The sequence below is a fragment of the Canis lupus genome, chromosome 17 (genome assembly GCF_003254725.2).
Source record: "Canis lupus dingo isolate Sandy chromosome 17, ASM325472v2, whole genome shotgun sequence".
Lineage (NCBI taxonomy): Eukaryota > Metazoa > Chordata > Mammalia > Carnivora > Canidae > Canis > Canis lupus.
The window spans coordinates 57,227,940-57,246,630 of record NC_064259.1 but is presented as its reverse complement, the minus strand read 5'-3'; the positions used below and the strand labels follow the sequence as shown (position 1 = coordinate 57,246,630).

Here is an 18,691-nt window from a genome sequence, read left to right as displayed (position 1 = left end):
TTCTTCATATTATTTTCCATTGAACATTTTCTTGCTGAACTTTCTATTTTATCCTTCATTTAGCAAAAGGAAAACAGTATGATAAATAAAAAATTTTATTTCTGGAATTTGACTTTAAGCAGCGTAAAGGGAAAGTAATGCAAAAAGAATTAGCACATCACTTTATAAGTTTGATCATTCTTTTCGACATCTGGTAAAATTAGTATTGTCAGCTTTACATGTTGTGTTTCCCTTCCACTTCTCATCCTCTACTCGAAGAAAATTACAATGCAACTTTTTAATTTGGGAAGTTCATCCTGGCTTACGTGATTATACTGAAAGAAGTTGAGGACTTACCTTTTGTCAATACTCAGATTACTTAAAAGCAACATGCCTGTCTTCTAATTATAATGAAGTTGTTTAACAAAGTTATTACTCTAAATGTCTAGTGAGAGGATGTCTTAAATCCATATTCCAAGAAGTTTTAAAACTCAGAAACTATTAACCTATGGAAATCATTCTGATGTATTGTTTCATTGACTCATTCCTTCTATTTTTTATTACCAGGTTCCCTCCTATATGCTCCATACTCCTAGCTACTCTTTGTAGTACTGATGGTTCTTCGCGACCAAAGTGAGAAGAAAAGGTAAGTTTTAATCTTAAAAGAGAAAATATCCTATATGCTCATGTTCATATCTCACAGGATGTCAGTATCTGAAAAAGAAAGCTAATTTCATTTATTCTACCTCTGTATCATTTCTACAAGGCAAGACAGAAAGTAGACTTTAAGGGTGTGGGTTACTATGATTTCTTCCTAGCTTCTCAGGGTGATTATCACATTTCCCTGCAGGACACTGGCTATAAACCTACAGAATTATTACTGAGGCCCTAGTTGAAGAGGCAACTTGAGTTTTTCAGGGACTTCAAATGTGAAGATTCTATGACTTTTTCATATAAAAAGATCATAAAAGCAGAAAACAATACCTTTATCCTAACAAACAGGAACTAGAGTTTACTAATACTAGCTCAAGGAAAGCAAAAGAACTGAAGTATCATCCCTCTGAGGTTTATAGTCTAAAGGGATGGGACTGTAGGTAAGTCAACTTTTATTCCTCAATGAAAGGAGCAATTGTTAGTATAGTCTGATCTGCTTCTCCTTTCCCTAATCAGAGAATCCTAGATTAAACTTGAAAAGAGACAGAACATGAATTTTCTTGAATTTTGAATCTGTGAACCAAACTTTCCAGAACCAGATAGCAAATTACTATAAATAGGCATAAAAGTGAAAGGTATATATATATATATATATCTGTCCCAGAGGTCACTTAGGTATATAAACTGTGCAAGTAGAATATAATAAAGAACTTTCTAGGAAGCTTTTTGTGGCTAGGATCTAATATCCTGTATAGGTCATGATTTTTTAAATCTTTATAGATCTCTTACTCTATATAGCAACATTGACAAATCTTTTAAAAATCTGATTAAGTAAAGGTAACATTCCTCTATCTGTGGGTTACAGAACAAAATTCATCAGAGTGAGTTCTCTAATAAGATGCCAAATAATCACACAAAACTGTTAAGACTAGCAAGCTCTCGCCAGGTAGCTGTTCGCAAGCCTCATTCCAGGACATTAGTAGCAGATTTTAGTTATATCTACGGTATCAGGAGCAACTTCTATTTTTTGCCACAAAATAACTTAATTTTCTAAAACATTTCCCAAGGACCAACTGTAGCATAAGTTAGTCTGTCTCTTCAGGATCCAAATCAGGACCAGGATTCACTTATTTTTTTCCCACTAATCTATTTTGATCATTTTTCAACTGGAAGTTGGGTTTCTCATTATTCAACTAGCTATCTTAATATTTCTAACACTTAGTAACATTTAATATTTTCAAGATACCAATGGAAATTCCTACTTTTAGAAGATGATTGAAGTAGGAGTAGTAATCAGACATTACTGTAATTGCTATAAACCATTAGAATCCAAGAATCATCCATGGTTGAATCTTAACAGAATACTTAGAAAACTTCCTTGGTCTGTTAGCAAAATTAAGGGAAAATACTTCCTAAATGCCTTGTAATCATATGAGAGTAGTCTTTGCTGGGGTGACATTTCTGTAAGTTCAATTACCCGCTTTCTTTTTAGCCTTGTGCAGGAAAAGGTCTCTAAAGATTAGAAGACTAAGAAAGTGATGGTTCTGCTCATACTCCCTATCCCCTTCCTTAAATGACCCCCACCCCAAAGGCCATGAAAACTGGAAAGCGTTTCATTAAGGGAAGGTTTATGGCGATCAATCTTCTGCAAAATACTTCATCAGAAAATCCCAGGGAGTTTCTCTAGTAGAACATTTTCTTCCCTGTCCACTTTGGTTTGACTGATGCTCTATCTGTTGTTACATACGTGGCTAAAGTTACAGAAAGTTGCACAGAATTTAGAATGTAAGGCAGCCCATGTCAACACATGAATGTGAAAGAAATTAAATTGTCATGTGAAAAATGAAGGGAAAACAGAAAAAAAAAATCATAGTGCACCCCCTGAGAAAGAGTACTCAGTCACCTTCATGATGCTGGAAATCAAGCCCTCTTCACCAAATTCCATGTTTTAAAACCTGAAATCTTAGCTTCTAGTCTAGGGAATTTATAACCAGCAGAACTATGAAACCTCATGGTGTTGAACCCACAAAGCTCCTAAATAATCCTGGCTACTTTTCATACTCTTGACATTTAAGCTAGAAATACAATCTCCAGGGCCCCTTCCTTATGCCCGTCACGCTCCCATAAGAAAGCACTGAGACAATATGAACCCAGATTTGTGACATTTCTTGCTGAACTATTCAAACACTTCAAGGCCTGCTAATTACTTATTTTAATGTAGTAATGGTTAAGTACTAAAAACATGAAAAGCCTAGGGCTCCATCTTGTGCCACTACCAAATGAAAAACTAGACGCACTACTTTCCTTTGGCTGCAATAAGCAGTTTGGTGAAATGCTGAATTTAAAGGGGAACATTGCATTTGAAATTATCTTTTTATATAAAGAATCATGCTCTGAAAGACAGGCTGGAAAGCCTCAATCCCTGTTCACCCAATTCCATGTTTAAAAACTGAAATGAGGCGGTAGCCCCGGTGGCGCAGCGGTTTAGCGCCGCCTGCAGCCCAGGGTGTGATCCTGGAGACCCGGGATGGAGTCCCACATTAGGATCCTTGCATGGAGCCTGCTTCTCCCTCTGCCTGTGTCTCTGCCTCTCTATCTCTGTTTCTCATGAATAAATTAATTAAAAAAATAAAATAAAAATAAAAACTGAAATGAGGGACGCTCGGATGGCTCAGCAGTTGAGTGTCTGCCTTCAGCTCAGGGCATGATCCTGGGATCTGGGATCAAGTCCTGATCGGGCTCCTTGCATGGAGCCTGCTTCTCCTTCTGCCTGTATCTCTGCCTCTCTCTCTCTCTCTCATGAATAAATAAAATATTTAGGAAAAAAAAAATTGAAATGAGTTTTTATTGAATTTGTGTTCTGACTACATAGTATACCCTTGGCTTAAAGGGAAAATATTAATGTAATTTAATCTGCATTTCACTAATCTAATTTCACTATCAACATTATTCAATATCAACTATGAAACCATATCAGAGGAGAAGGTTTACTGTTAACACTCTGTCTTTGCCTCCTCTCTTCGACTTGACCCTTCCAATACTTGTAGTCTACTATGGCAAGACTTGGTTTGATTAACTTCTGATAAGGATTATACCTCTTTTGCAAAGTCATTCTTTTTTTTTTTTTTTTTTGCAAAGTCATTCTTATAGACATTTAATGTCTCTCTCTTTCATCTTGAATTTATTTGATTAAAAAAATTTTCTCACTCATAGAGCAGGAGTTGACTGATGGCAAAAATACACACGCATGCATTTATGACATGATCTGGAACATATGAAATGGACAGTGAGAGCAGGAGAGGAATAAACTTTATTGGCCCATGGAAAGAGATGAGGGAACAAGGAGGGGCCAGGGAAAAGAGTGAGTATGGGTGAGAAAGCTGAAATGGAATGATTTAAAAGGTGCACATATACTTTGTAACCTCCACCATTTAACTCAGAGATAGATATGTACAGTGCCATACAGGTAGACTAAGGTGAGTTTCACTTTGTAGTTGATGCTACTTGTAATCGTTCTACCATTAGCAAGTCACCATTGAATTCTGCCAGAGTCAGACAGGGCTCTCAGGTTAGTGCAAACAAGGTTTTCCATCCTGGGCTGCAGTGCTCAGAAGGCATGCTTGTGACGAACTCGCACACTTTCCAGTTCCCCACCTCCAATGGCAGCCAGGGTCTCCAGCCTGCTTAAGCGCTCCAGGCTTCTTCCAAGAACTTCTTCTAGCCGACCACGTATCACCTGGGCCCCTTCTAGTTCCACCTGCAGAGTTCGGTCTCTCTCAGAGCTGAGTAAACATGCCACAAGGAAGGAAGATGGATTAGCTACTGATTGCTATGAGTCTACATATACTTCAAAGAGCCATGAGACTTTCTCAAAGACACTTTCTAGGACACAATAATTGAATGCTGTCTTTGTTTTGGTGTTGTTATCCTTCACTGCTGACATATTAGCAAAGCCTGATCCTTTCTTTAAAGCTTTCATTTTTATGCTAGATTGTGGCCCAATGTCACTTAAATTATAGTTCCTCAGACTTATCTCATACCCCTATAGCCAACATAAGGGAAATTTCACTTTGTGACTATAAATATTAGTTTCTGAAAAACCAAAGCCCAGGAAAAACTAAATGCAAGCTGAAGCAACTCTGAACAAAGGAGGACTGCTCTTGAAGATCTGTGTTCTCTCGTTTGATCACCAAAATGGACAGTTCTAAAAAGGAATCCAGTTCAGAGAGACTAAAAATCCAGAGAGTCTTTAATAAGTAATAAAATCAAGTTGTCTTATCACACCTTTGCTCTGCTTTCATTTTCCTGAAGTAAAAAGATACACAATGCTTAAACTGAACAAACCAACAACCAGAAGAAACTGAATAGTAAAAGAATAAAAATTAGGAAAGAGAAAAAGGGACAAGAGTGAAGGCAGAAAGAAAAAAAAAAATAAAGGGAATATGAAATGAACCAGAACAATATAATATATGTGACTGAAAAGCAGGAAGTGCAAGCATATACACTGATCATGATTACTATCAGTGATCCTGGGTTGATATTAGCCATCATGGTAAATATATTTTCTTCAGTGATACTCAGTGAGTATCAATATCCTTTATATTCTTACTCTTAGAATGGAACAGCCTTTCCCAGGACATGGGACAGAGGAAGGAAAGGGGAATACATGGAGTGCTTACTATACATACACACAAGGCAGTATTTTAGTCACCTGACAAGTCTTCTCGTTTGATCTCTGTGTAGCTATGTGAGATAGGCCCTATTCAAGATTCAAGACTCAAGACTTAGGTTCAGAGTGACCCCCATACAACAAACGACAAATGGAGTAGCACTAGTAATTGTCTCTGCCTTTCTTACTCACTGCTCTGAGGTCATAAGCACCTGCACCTAAAGAGGAATAGAAGGATAAACATTGCCGTCAGTCTCCTACCTCTCTGGATGGGCATGGAACTTCACCAGGCTGCTGTACAGCTGTCTCTCTGCTTGTAAAGCTTCATTGAGCCGACTCCGTTCATCCACCAGCCCTTCGAGCATTAGCAGCAACTGAGGAAAGAACAGAAGCAATATGCAGAGACATGAGACCTGAAGCCACAGTGGATCCCGAGAAATTAGTCAAAGGAAATCTGTTCACATGCACCATGACCAAAAAAGCTATCTTACTACTTGCTTAACGTTCTATTATATTTTACAGTTTTCAAATCATTGTCACATTCTTTTTTTAATCTTTAAAACTATACAGGGCAGAAATTAAACACAGAAGCAAGAAGAAGAAAGAGGAGAGAGAATTCAGAAGCACAGGAAAGAGGCTAAGAAAAGGGAGTGGAAGGGAAAGAGAGGAAGGGCCAGAAGGAGACATACAGCTGGACTTACTCATATTCTTCATTCATTCATTCAATATTTATCGAACACATTCCAACTGCCAGGCTCTGTTCTAGGGATAAACTTATTACCTAGTGGGTGGAGGAGACCCCAACAGTCATAGACGTGTATCAGTGAGCTACAGGAAATGCTGTAAAGAAAATGAGCTATGACAGTACACAATCAGCAGCACTTTAAGTGAACTGCTTGAGTTAAAGCCAGGATTAGAGAGAAATGAGTAGTTAGTGAGAGAGATAATAACAGAGACAGGGAGTAGAGGCAAGTAGGTCTTTTTCAGACATCTGGCACTGAAGGAAGGTCAGCTAAAGGGTAGTAGCTACAAAGGAATTACAAATAGTTAAGGTACCAATTGCTGCTCCAGACCAAGGCAGGAAACTTTAGAGCACAAATTCTCTATGGAATCCCATCAACAGACCCCTTCAGAGATAACTGAGATTGACAGCTTTTCCACTGTTTGTGTCACAGTAAAAATAAAGTTTATATTCTAACAGCTTACTTGTTGTCTTCGATTTCCTAACGTTTCCTGACCCTGTGATTCTACTGAAGCAACTTTTTCCCGAAGAAGTAAGACCTCTTGGGTCAGGCGTTCCATAGCTGGTATATCTTCAGGATCAACCAGTTGCATCTGCAGGTCCTAAAAGTCAAGAAAAAAAAGCTAGTAATAAATCCACGGGGTGCCTGACTGGCTCAGTCAGTGGAGCATGTGACTCCTGCTCTCGGAATTGTAACCTGCTATTTGGCAGAGCAGCAAAGGAACAAATAGTCTACCATATTTCCAAGTGGAATATTGATAAGCCATATGAAATAATATATTCTTTATGAAATCTCAGCAACTCTAATACTAGTCAAAAATACGGTGATATTAAAAGGCTCAATCTGACAGCACATCAAGGAAATAAGGACTGGCCAAGGGACTCAAAATATACAAATGTTTGAAGATGACCCACAGGTATTCTGAGCTATAGTCATTTTCAATGATCTTTAAAAAGCTTTGAAAAACCTTTATGAGGTCTTCTTTAATCTGTATATTCCTGGTCAGGGATTCCATGTCAGCAGCCTGCACCTGCAGCTCTTCCTCTTGCACGGCCACCATGGACTGTAGTGCAGAAAGTTCCATCTGTTGAGAGAAGAAATCCTGAAGTCAGTAGGTAGAAGACACAGTATATGTCACAATTACTTCTGAATACCAAGGTCAAAGTTTTTCCATACTTCACCATCAGCCAGTAATGCAAGTGCCAACTAGAAGACAAGTAGTGTTCTACTGGATCAGATCAATAAACCACATAGTGTGGTACCAAAGGGTGTTTAATGGGAAGCTGTAATGGTAGCACTTTTTTAATTAGCACTATCAAACATATCAAATGTTTAATTAATGAGTTTATTCTGCTACTTAAAAAAATTGGTCACCATTAGTAGATGAGTCAATCCTCCCAACAACTGAATCACTACTCTTCTATTCCCCAGTAAACAGATGAAGTGACTAAGGCAGAGAAATCAAGAAAACCTGTTCAAAGTCCCAGAGCTAGGAAGTGGGAGATTCAGAATGTAAACTCAAGGAAGCAGACTCAGAACACGAGGTTATAATGCCCTGTAGATTCTACACATCCATGTATTCTTTATGGTAATAGCAAGTTATTTGTAAGTACACACCATAAGGAACTATATTTTGAGATAATTAAAGAAATTGGTGTGACAAGGAAGACAGATGACATACAGTTGGTTTAAGGTATAGCCAAGCTTCCTAAAGAAAGCAGCACCTCTTTCTTTAAGATATAACATGTAAGTCATAAGCAGTAAGAATTTTACTTTGAATTCCATCAATGCTGACAGTTTATTCTGTGAGCTGGTGATGATTTATAACTACACAAAGTTATTTGATGCTCTGGGCTCCTGTGGTGCATTAGGAAGAAATGCTTCTCCTCATTTACTCTTCCCTGTTGAAAGACCTCAGTTAGTATTACTCCTCACCTTTCTCCATCCCTTTACTCAGCCCCAGGCAGGTAAAGGGGCTTATCTTAATGGTATATTGGGGAAGAAGAAACCAGGCAGGCTTGACACCACTCCATCTTTCTTCTTCTTTTGGAGGCACCTGCCTGCAGGAAGCCTGTTTTTTGCCACTGCTTCTCCAAGGGCAGGCTCTTTCTCATCATGCAGAATGGTCTGCAGAGGCCCAATGTTGTCTGCGACTAGGGTAGATAAGTCTACCTAATTCTGGGGCTTGGCTAAAGGGCCCCTTGGTTCTTGCATTAAGTTCTCTACTTAAGCCTTTATCAGTAATGCAGTTGATAAAATACCAAACTATCTGCCACTACGTTGTTTTATTTCTCAGTTTGTTTGGATCTTGGGTATGAAAAAAGGAGTGTTACCTATTAGGCTCCCTTCAGAGACCTCTACCATTATATAGCCAGGTATTTGCCCCATATAAGAAAAATTCAAACATGAAGAAGAAAACATTGCAGCATGATAAAGGTCTACAGTCAAGCAGACAAGGGTTTTGGGCTTTAAATCTTGGCATAATCTTCCTACACGACATTTAAACTGAGCTTCAGTTTTCTCAACTGTAAAACAGAAATAATACCTACATTTCAGGGCTATGTGAGAATAGAAAAAATGTATTTAAAAGTGGCTGGCAGGCAAAGAGTGAATGATAACTGTTACTACCACTATTACTATTATTTCAAGGTGGTAGAAGGAATGTTTAAAAATTCAGGAAAACCCACATGGCTTTTGGCATATATCTAATATCAGAATGTGATAATGAATATATGGCATCAAACTGAGAGGTTGGTGATTGATTAAGAACATAAAAGTTAAGCAATATAACTAAATACAACTCACTCAAAACAACTATACATAGTCTTAATTTTATGATTCCCCCAAACAGGACAGAGCCAAAAAGTTAACATTACTCTGAAACAAGCATATATGAGAAAGACAGGAATGCCATATGGAAACTGAAATATCTGACATTGAGTAATCAGATAATGCTAGGGTGGAACCCAAAAGTAGGAGAGGAACTAGGGGATTTTTAAAACTGGTATTTTTAAAACAACACACAATTTCATAACCTCAAAACTTGAGTCATATAACAGGAGTCTGGTTGTAAGAAGAAATACAGTAATAAGAGAAATTAAGAGGTACAATAAGACAATTTTACCACAAATATGAAAACAGGTTTTATATGATAGATCTCATTCTGGCAATGAGGTGGAACAAATCTGAGAAGCCAAGTAAACTTAATGCAGGAGCCCATGAAAATTCTATTGCTAGAAATACAACATAATGGGAAAATGATCTGCTCCAAGTAAGGGCTTCTTACCAATTATTTTAAATCACAAAAGACCTGAATTTAAATCAGCTTTGGTATGTCTTAGTTCTATGACAATTCCCCACCTCTAGGGTTTTGTTTTGTTTTGTTTTGTTTTGTTTTGAGAGAGCTTGCATAAGCAAGTGGGGGAGAGGGAGAGAAAGAAATCTGCAATCTCATGCCCCTAAGATTCTGACTGAGCTGGAATCAAGAGTCAGATGCTTATTTGACTGAGCCACGCAGGCGCTCCTTCCCATCTCAATGTTAAAAAATAAATAAATAAAAAATCAGTGTTTCACCTTCTTCATCTGTAAGTAGGGCCAATACCACTTATTTTGCAGAGCTTAAGCCTTAGTGCTAATCTAACTACCCAGTACAGTGCAGTGCATATAGCAAGAACTCAATGAACATCATTGATCATCCCCCAAATTCTTCTATTCCATGTTTCTAATACTAATTTCATGGATTCTAACGTCATACTTCCAAGCAGCAATTATATAGTATCTCATTTTTTCACAAGTCCATTACAATTATTCCAACCAGCAATGGGCCAATTGGCATTTGTCTTTTCAGACTTAAAAACTTAATGGTCTCCATTTATAAACATTAAGAGCATCTTTTGAGAAAATGTATACATAAAGCAATTCTATTTTTCTCCAGAAAGAAAAAAAAAAAAAGCCTTACTTTGCATTTGGGCCTAGGTGTTATACTTGGACAGCTGTACTCTTTTCTATATAAACTATTTTGAAAGAAAATAACAAGAATTTAGAAATTAGCCTTACTAGAATAGAACACTCACCCGACTTTCTCGTTCTTTCTTAGCCATGAGCTCAAGCTCCTCTTTGGCATTACTCAGTTCTTTTTCCAGCCCTGCAACTGTATCCTGGTCTCCTAAAAATGAACACACAGCACTAGTTTTAATCACTAGAACATCATATGACTTCTGCTGCCTTGTTTCTGATGAACTGAGTCCAAATACACAATCTCATAAAGACAACAAAAATATACACACAGGTTGTTCTTTGTAGCATTACCTGTAATAGCAAACCATAGCAATCGAACCACATGACTATAAAAAGAAGACTGAATAAACCACAGTATATACATGCAATGAAGTATTACATACAACTGTAAAAAAGAATGACGAAACTCTTTATGATATGGAATAATTTCTAAAATATATTAAGTGAAACAAGTTGGGTACAGAAGAAGACATCTAGTGTAGTATGTTTTATATTAGGAAAGAACACACACATATTACATACAGACATAGGACTGCTTTCTCACTTTGCAAAAAGAAATGAAGGATAACCCAGAAATGAAATTGGATGTCTTCGAGGGAGGGGTGAAAACTGGAGCAATGCTTTTTTTTTTTTTTTTTTTTAGGATTTTATTTATTTATTCATGAGAGACACAGAGAGAGAGGCAGAGACATAGGGAGAGGGAGAAGCATGCTCCCCACGGGATTCCCAATGCAGGACTCGATCCCAGGACCCCAGGATCACGACCTGAACTGAAGGCAGACACTCACCACTGAGCCACCCAGGCACCCAAAACTGGAGGAATGTTATGGAAGTTTATGGATCTTCTGAGCATACTTTTTTATATATTTGAGTTGTGAACCATGTTAATGTTTTATTTTTAATGTGCAAAGTTAGTTCAGCAATAATGGGGAAGAAAAAGCCTAAAACTGAATGTTAACATAAATAAATGAACCTATAATATGCAAATAGACAATATAAGCATCCAGAAAATTAAAAAAATTAATCCAAGTAATTTTTTGAACTCACTATTCTAACTGTATGACCGCAGTGGGAAATAGTCTAAGGATTAAAAAATAATAATAAAAAGAAATCTTAAAACATTATTTAATAGATTTACTGTTGACAGTGGTATTCATGTAGCAATTCCAACCTACTTTTGTGTATTGTGCAAATGGGTAAATATATTGATGTTAGACATAACAGGTTTCTTGATGTCAAAAAAAGGCAAATACAAATACAAAATAAGGCAAAGAAAAAACCTGTTTGTTAAATTAGAATTAGAGAAATCAGGATCAAATACACACACATGCACACACATCCCTTGGCTCTGTTCACTTAAAAGGGCCTAGAAGCAAATGACATACTTGTGGCTACGAACCTATCTTATGCCCAGATATTAGTACCTAACTATCATTAACCACTTAAAGGAACCAGGGCTCCCTGAAGTAACGGACAGTTCCAGGGCTGAGGCAAGGAAAGTGAAAGGTGATCACAGAACATTTCACTGTGCCAACAAGTATGGAAGTGCTGAAAAACGGATGGAGAAACAGCAAAAGGACAGAGGAGCAGCTTGAGAGGGCTCCAACTGGCCAAATCGAGGGTACTTGGGGTATCAGATGGAATAATGACAGAAACAAATAATAAAATGATTTTTTTTTAAAAAAAAAAGGAATGTTAGAACACATTGATATAAAAAAAATGAGAGTGTGGGGAATAATAAGGAAAGGGCAGCTCTTTATGAAAGAACAGATGCTTATAAACAAGGAAGAAATTTTAGAAAGAGAAGTCCCTTTTTTAAACTACCAACATAACAGCTAGTTTGGGCAAGGCTGAAAGGATGCCTAGAACTCCTGGGCTGTGAGGAAAATGTCAGCCTCTCAGGATGTTAGCTGGAGGGTCTAAACACAGAAGGAGACATGAGCCTTCAGAATGGAGAGGTGTGGCAGATGTAATCGTAGCCAAGGATAATACAAACCGCCATCACGTATTCCCCTGCTGTAGTGCACTCAGAAAGACCTCAGCCTTTAGTATCCTTTTAAAGATTTTATTTATTTATTCATGAGAGACACAGAGAGAGAAGCAGAGACATAGAGGGAGAAGCAGGCTCCATGCAGCAAGCCCGATGTGGGACTTGGTCCGGGGTCTCCAGGATCATGCCCTGAGCCAAAGGCAGACACTCAACCGCTGAGCCACCCAGACGTCCCACCTTTTAGTATCCTTGCCAAAAATGTTTAACTTGAATTGAATCATGAGGAACAATCAGAGCCAGACTGAGGGCCATTAGCTGGCCCAGAGTTTTCAAAAATGCCAATGCTGTGATACCTGGGTGGCTCAGGGGTTGAGTGTTTGCCTTCAGCCCAGGGCATGATCCTGGAGACCCCGGATCAAGTCCCACATCAGGCTCCCTGCATGAAGCCTGCTTCTCTCTCTGCCTATGTATCTGCCTGTCTCTCTCATGAATAAATAAAATCTTTAAAAAAAAATGCCAATGTCAAAAAACACAAAAAAGGCTAGAAAACTGTTCTAGGCTAAAGGAGACTAATGAGACATGACAACTAAATGCATTTATGGTCTTGGAGGGGGAGACACAGCCATCGGGAACATTTCTGGGACAATAGGAACTCTGGATATGACTGTACATTAGGTGTCAGGACTATACCAAGGATAAATTTCCTGAATATGAGAATTAGTTATGTATGAGAATGGCCTTGCTTTTAGGAAATACATAATGAAGTATTTAGAAATGAAGTGTTATATCTAAGTAATTTTTAAATGGCTTAGAAAAAAACATGTGTGTGTGTACATGTAAAGACATAATGCAAATGTGGCAAAATAATAGGTGGTGAATCTTAATAAAAGTGCATATGGAAAAAAGTGTATTTGAGTATTCACCATTATTTTTACTTTTCTAGAAGATTGAAATTTGCAAAATAAAAAATTGCAGAAAGATACTTTCTGAAAAGAGGTGCATAGGAAGTAAATTAAACAAATCCAGCATTCTTTACTCTTTGAGACAGTTTTCCTACTAAAAAATAACTACTTGCATGACTTATCTATGGAATTCCAGAATACCTTACACTATAACACTGACACAAAGTTTTTATATTCTTTTTTTTTTTTTTTAAGTAGGTACTATGGAGCCCAACACAGGGCTTGAACTCATGACCGCCCAAGATCAAGACCTGAGCTGAAATCTAGTCAGCTGTTTAACCAACTAAGCCACCCAGGTACCCCTTTACATTCTTAATATCATTAACAAATTATAAATTAATTCTCCAAGTCCACTACCTTTCTTATATAGTACTATAATCACCACTTCATTGATGGTGAGCTTCATTTCTAGAACTCACTGGGTATATCTCTTCCTTAATGCAACCCTAGATCCCAAACTTTTGCTCTGTGAAATTCAGGGACTTTAATAATCCCCAGGACTCATTTAAGTTTTGCTCCTACTATGTATAGTAGAGAGTTTGTTTTTAGGGAGTTCAAAGCATACAACCATCTCTTAGATGGCTATGATCCTGCCCAGTACACTGCCTCCCCCTCTCAACACTGTAATGCAGATTACATCAAGTTACCGTGAGTAGCCCTGGCCTGCTTGAAAGATACCCAGGAGAAGGTGTCAGCCCCATGGTCCTGTTGTGTAGGTTTGGAAACACTACCTCCTGCATTTCTGAGCCTCTGCAAAGCTACCTGGAAAGAATAATTGGGAGGCAATTTTGGGGGGCCAAACTGTATACCCAGAACAACAGTCTCAATTCAACGTAAGATATAAGATAAGGGCAGTTCTTTCTTTCTTTCTTCCTTTCTTCCTTTCTTCCTTCCTTTCTTCCTTTCTTTCTTTCTTTCTTTCTTTCTTTCTTTCTTTCTTTCTTTCTTTCTTTCTTTCTTTCTTTCTTTCTTTCTTTCTCTTTCTTTTTTCTCCTTCCTTCCTTCCTTCCTTCCTTCCTTCCTTCCTTCCTTCCTTCCTTCCTTCCTTTCTTTCTTTCTTTCAAGATTTTATTTATTTATTCATGATAGTCACACAGAGAGAGAGAGAGGCAGAGACATAGGCAGAGGGAGAAGCAGGCTCCATGCAGGGAGCCCGATGTGGGATTCGATCCCGGGTCTCCAGGATCGCGCCCTGGGCCAAAGGCAGGCACCAAACCGCTGTGCCACCCAGGGATCCCTGGGGCAGTTCTTTTTAGAATAGACATGTCTTCAGCCTTTCAGGGAAATCTAAACTTATTTTTTTCCATTAAGGTAGGAAAAGGGAGATTCTTGGCCAAACCTGTTAACAGAGTTACAGAAAGAAAAGACAAAAGGTTCCTTAGTGAAATTAAATTTGATACTTACCTAATGAGGACCTGGGTATACTGGTATCCCCTTTGGCAGTCAGGGAAATGCTATCATCTTTGGAGGGTATATGCACTGAACCCTAAAAATTGGAAGAGTCAGGGGATTTAGAAAGGTGCAGGAACCATGATCACAACGACAAGGACCTGGCATGTTCTCATATAATTTGGTATTAAAATCAACAGACATATGCCTCACACATAAAGAGAAAAGGCAGTTGGCATGAACATCTACACAAGCATATAATTCTTACTTGATCAGTCTGCTCTCCAAGACGAGGGCTGTTGGAGGTGACTTCTGTGGGTTGGTTAGAGATGAGTGCTTGGGAAACCATGAAGTCTTTACCTCCTAAATACTGGCGCAGGGCCTGTAGTTCTGAATTTCTTTCCATAAGGGCTTGCACCATCTTCCCTGCAGCGGCCTAGTAAGGAAATCAAACATACTTTTAGGAAGACACTCTAATAAAACAAAATTTGTGTTCTGAAGTTATTCGTTAAAAGTCAACGGTTTATGAAAAGCCAGTGGGCTCCACCAAAATAATTTCCTTACTTTCAGTTTACAGGGAAAAATAGCTGAGGAGTGGAAAGAAAGTTTCTCAAAGGAAGAACACTGGAAAAACGGAGTGTAACATATCTATTACAGATAAAACAATATGAAGTTGGCCCTGCCAGAACTCTTCCAGACCAAGATACGGAGATTCCACCTTGTGGGAGAGCAGATGTCCTTTATGCAGACACCTGTGCCTCTGGCCTGGATGTTCTTCACCCAAACATTTGTTTGGTTTATTCCTTCATATCTTTTCCTAATGATACCTCATCGGAATGGCCTCCTCTGCATATCTTATCTAAAACAGCAACCTTTTCTCTACTCCCAACTCTCCTTGTCCTGCTAAGTTTTTTTTACAACATACTTACTGTCATTTAATTTATGCTCATTGTCTATCAACTAGATATAAGTTTCCTAAGGGCAGGTTCTATGATGTTTTCTTTGGTGCTGAATCACAAGCATCCAGAACAGTGTCTGGCACATAGGCCTTCAATATATATTTATTAAATATATCAGTTACATGGAGACATTTTTTTATCAGACCAGACAATCCGGAAAATCTGAACCTCAAAACCACCAAACTCCATTTATTTAATTTCAAATCCCAGTTTTCTAAGGCAAGTGATGGCATAATAAGGAAAAGATCTAGAACATTATTTGTGACCACTACCACACAGAAAGCCTGCATTTAATCAGAAAATCTGGAAATAATAAACTAAGACTAAAATTACTGGGAGTAAAAGATGATGAATCAGAACTGTATTAGCTGTTATCAGTACCAATTGTTTCTGAGGACAATGACTACTGTTTTAATGAGAAGCTAAGCTCTTGTCATAATTTCTAAGGGAAATAAAAGAGTAACCTTACATTATTTGTAAGTAAAATTTGGGATCTTTAGGGATCTGGACACAGCCATTTTAGAGGTAACAGTACATTGTTAATTTGCCTGAATAAAAATCTGTAGAAGAAAGCTTGTAAAAAATGCAAATTCTTGAATCTACCTATACCTCCTAATTTCTGTCCCAGGAGCAAACCTGGGAATCTGTTTTTAAAAAGCTATCCAGGGGAATTTCTCCTGATGTAAAATTTTAAAAGCAGATCTAGAAGAATGCAGCCATTGCTCTCTTTCTTGAGTTAAAACAATCTTTTTGTAATTTCAGTGGCTTCCACTATCAGCAGTGTGTAGTATTTCTTTCTAGGTGAAATAAACTAGTTACTTCAAGTTACAAAGGGGTTAAGAAGAACACTCGTCGAAAAGACTTTTGTTAGCCTCCTTCCAAAGACAAATAATTCAGTGATTTTGTGAGGTCTATTCTAGAAGCAATTTCTACAGCTCACGGCAACATGTTTCTAAGGAAATGTATATTCACTTCAGTGGGCCTGAGGATTAGAAAAGAGGGCTGTAACCATACCATGATATAAGGAAGCATTAGAGAATATTATGGTCAGATAATAAAGGCAAATGCTGAGAATCTAGTCCTCCCCAAAACTGGCTGGGGGGATTCTGAGTAACTGGACCCTGAAATGCAGCACACATCTCTAGCCTTGAGGAGTAAGATATCTGGGAATGAGGATAAATTAAAAATTTATTTTTGACGGGAGCTTGGGTAGCTCAGTCCGTTAAACATATGCCTTCAGCTTGGGTCACAATCCTGGGATCAAGCCCTGCATTGGAAGGGGGAAGGGGGTGGTTCCTACTCAGTGGGAAGTCTGCTTCTCCCTCCAAGTTATGCTCACACTCTCTCTCTTTCAAATAAATAGATAAAATCTTTAAAAAAAAAAAAAAAAAGAGCTGACTGTCAAAATACCTGTGTACCAGTATTGTAAGATTAATATATCCCATGTTACTATAAGATTATTTGTCATCACAGCCTTTGAAAAGAACACAATCTTTTTTCCTATTAAGATAATTCAGATTTTAGGGCCACCTGGGTAGCTCAGTTGGTTAAGTGTCTGCCTTCAGCTCAAGTCATAATCCCAAGGTCCTGGGATTGAGCCCGTTATCAGGCTCCCTGCTCAGCCAGGAGTGTGCTTCTCCCTCTGCCCCTCCCCCTGCTCCTTCTCTCTCTCAAATAAATATTTTTTTTAAAAAAAGATAATTCAGGGAATCCCTGGGTAGCGCAGCGGTTTGGCGCCTGCCTTTGGCCCAGGACGCGATCCTGGAGACCCGGGATCGAATCCCACGTCGGGCTCCCGGTGCATGGAGCCTGCTTCTCTCTCTGCCTGTGTCTCTGCCTCTCTCTCTCTCTCTCTCTCTGATGACTATCATAAATAAATAAAATTAAAAAAAAAAAAAGATAATTCAGATTTTATAGGAATTAAGAAAAAATATGTCAAGTGTACATTTTCCCATACCTTGCCTAGAAATAGAAACTATCACTCAAGTCTTGAATAATTAAGAATCAAAAACCCATATACTCATGAACCCTATATTCCCTTCTTTCAAAATTATCAGAATACTAAGGAAAAAAATGTACATAATGCAGTTAATGGGCATGTGTATTGTTTAGGCACCCTTCTCAATGCAAAGTGCTCTAAAAATATTGCATGCTCTGCTGATGGATGTAAAACTGTCGCCTAGGTAACAGATTTAAGGAAGAAACCTTAACACGACATACTGTGAAATCACACACACAGACACACACATGCTACAATGTTCAAATGCTCCCTATTCAGAGACTGGCTATAAATGCACTTGACACCCTTCTGGTCTGTGTGTTAGTCCTTACTTGGCTCTCCTGCTCCCTGGTGCTCATAGACTGAAGCAGGCCTTGAATCTCTATTTCGTGTTCCACTGCTTGTTTGTTTCGATCGGTTAGCAGTTCCTGTAGCATCCTTTCCTTTCGCTGTAGGCGCTGGCACAGCTCTTCTGCTACCTCACTCTGCCCAGGTCCAAGCTTACAGAACAAGGTGGCACTCAGATCCTGAAACGGAAGGGACAGTGTAAGTTTCGGAGGAAAGAAGTCCCTCTGCTACTTATCAAGAGGTTTAATAAGAATCTGTTACAGAAGAAAGACCTTTGGGATTTTGGAGAATAAGTACCATGTTTTATTTACTTTTGTTTCCCCAGATCTAGCACAGATCTGGTACATAGAAGACTGTAAAAACACGCTCAATGAACGAACACTAACAATAAAGAAAAATATTTATAATGGCCACTTACATGTTGTTTTCTCAAGTATGCCCTTGCCCTTTCTAGGTAAAATATTACATATGCTTGCTCAGGGTATGTAATAATTAATACTAGATGAAAATAAATGGACATTCAGTCCATTTATTTATTTTCTCCCCAGTATAACTTTTATAGGGGAAACATAAAATGATAAGCTGAAAAAGAATGAACACTATACTGATTACCATGGTGACAAAGTTCCTACTTCTATACTTAGAGGTAGTACTGGTGGTTAAAACTGTGGAACCACATTGCCTGGACTGCTTCCTCGTTCTGCCACTTAAGAACTATGCTACTTTGGACAAGTTCCTTCATTTTAGAAGTCTGTTTCCTTGTCTGTAAAAGGAGGATAATAATATATACCTCATAGACTTGTTGCATTCAATCAGTTAGGATTCTTTAAGCAATTACAGCAGTGCCTAAAAGCATGAGCACCATCACTAATAAAAGTTAGCTATCATATTATAGGTGCGTGTTTTAGTTCTAATTCTCACATGGCTTATTTGAGAAAGAGAATTATCACCTTGAGTTGAAGGTGGAGGAAAAAAGTCTCAG

The 18,691-nt window shown here is 38.2% G+C and overlaps 1 protein-coding gene and 1 long non-coding RNA gene across 34 annotated transcripts in view; one reads left to right on the top strand and one right to left on the bottom strand.

The window, feature by feature from the left end:
* Positions 1–18,691, bottom strand: part of LOC112664092 (phosphodiesterase 4D interacting protein) — a 400,486-nt gene that overhangs the window by 228,077 nt on the left and 153,718 nt on the right. For all 33 annotated transcript variants that reach the window (XR_004806427.2, XM_049095446.1, XM_035700992.2 and 30 more), the window contains 8 exons: positions 17,694–17,888; positions 14,672–14,839; positions 14,419–14,500; positions 10,119–10,210; positions 7,013–7,129; positions 6,509–6,646; positions 5,564–5,676; positions 4,288–4,415 (listed from right to left, as the gene is read on the bottom strand). Coding sequence is in view for 32 of the 33 variants with exons in the window: in XM_049095446.1 (XP_048951403.1) it covers positions 4,288–4,415; positions 5,564–5,676; positions 6,509–6,646; positions 7,013–7,129; positions 10,119–10,210; positions 14,419–14,500; positions 14,672–14,839; positions 17,694–17,888 (1,033 nt within the window). In the remaining variant the exon portion in view is untranslated. The remainder of the gene's footprint in view (positions 1–4,287; positions 4,416–5,563; positions 5,677–6,508; positions 6,647–7,012; positions 7,130–10,118; positions 10,211–14,418; positions 14,501–14,671; positions 14,840–17,693; positions 17,889–18,691) is intronic.
* LOC125752740 (uncharacterized) lies at positions 7,608–17,699 on the top strand. The gene is made up of 3 exons (XR_007402898.1): positions 7,608–7,791; positions 13,210–13,310; positions 14,974–17,699. It is a non-coding gene; the product is annotated as an uncharacterized LOC125752740 (long non-coding RNA).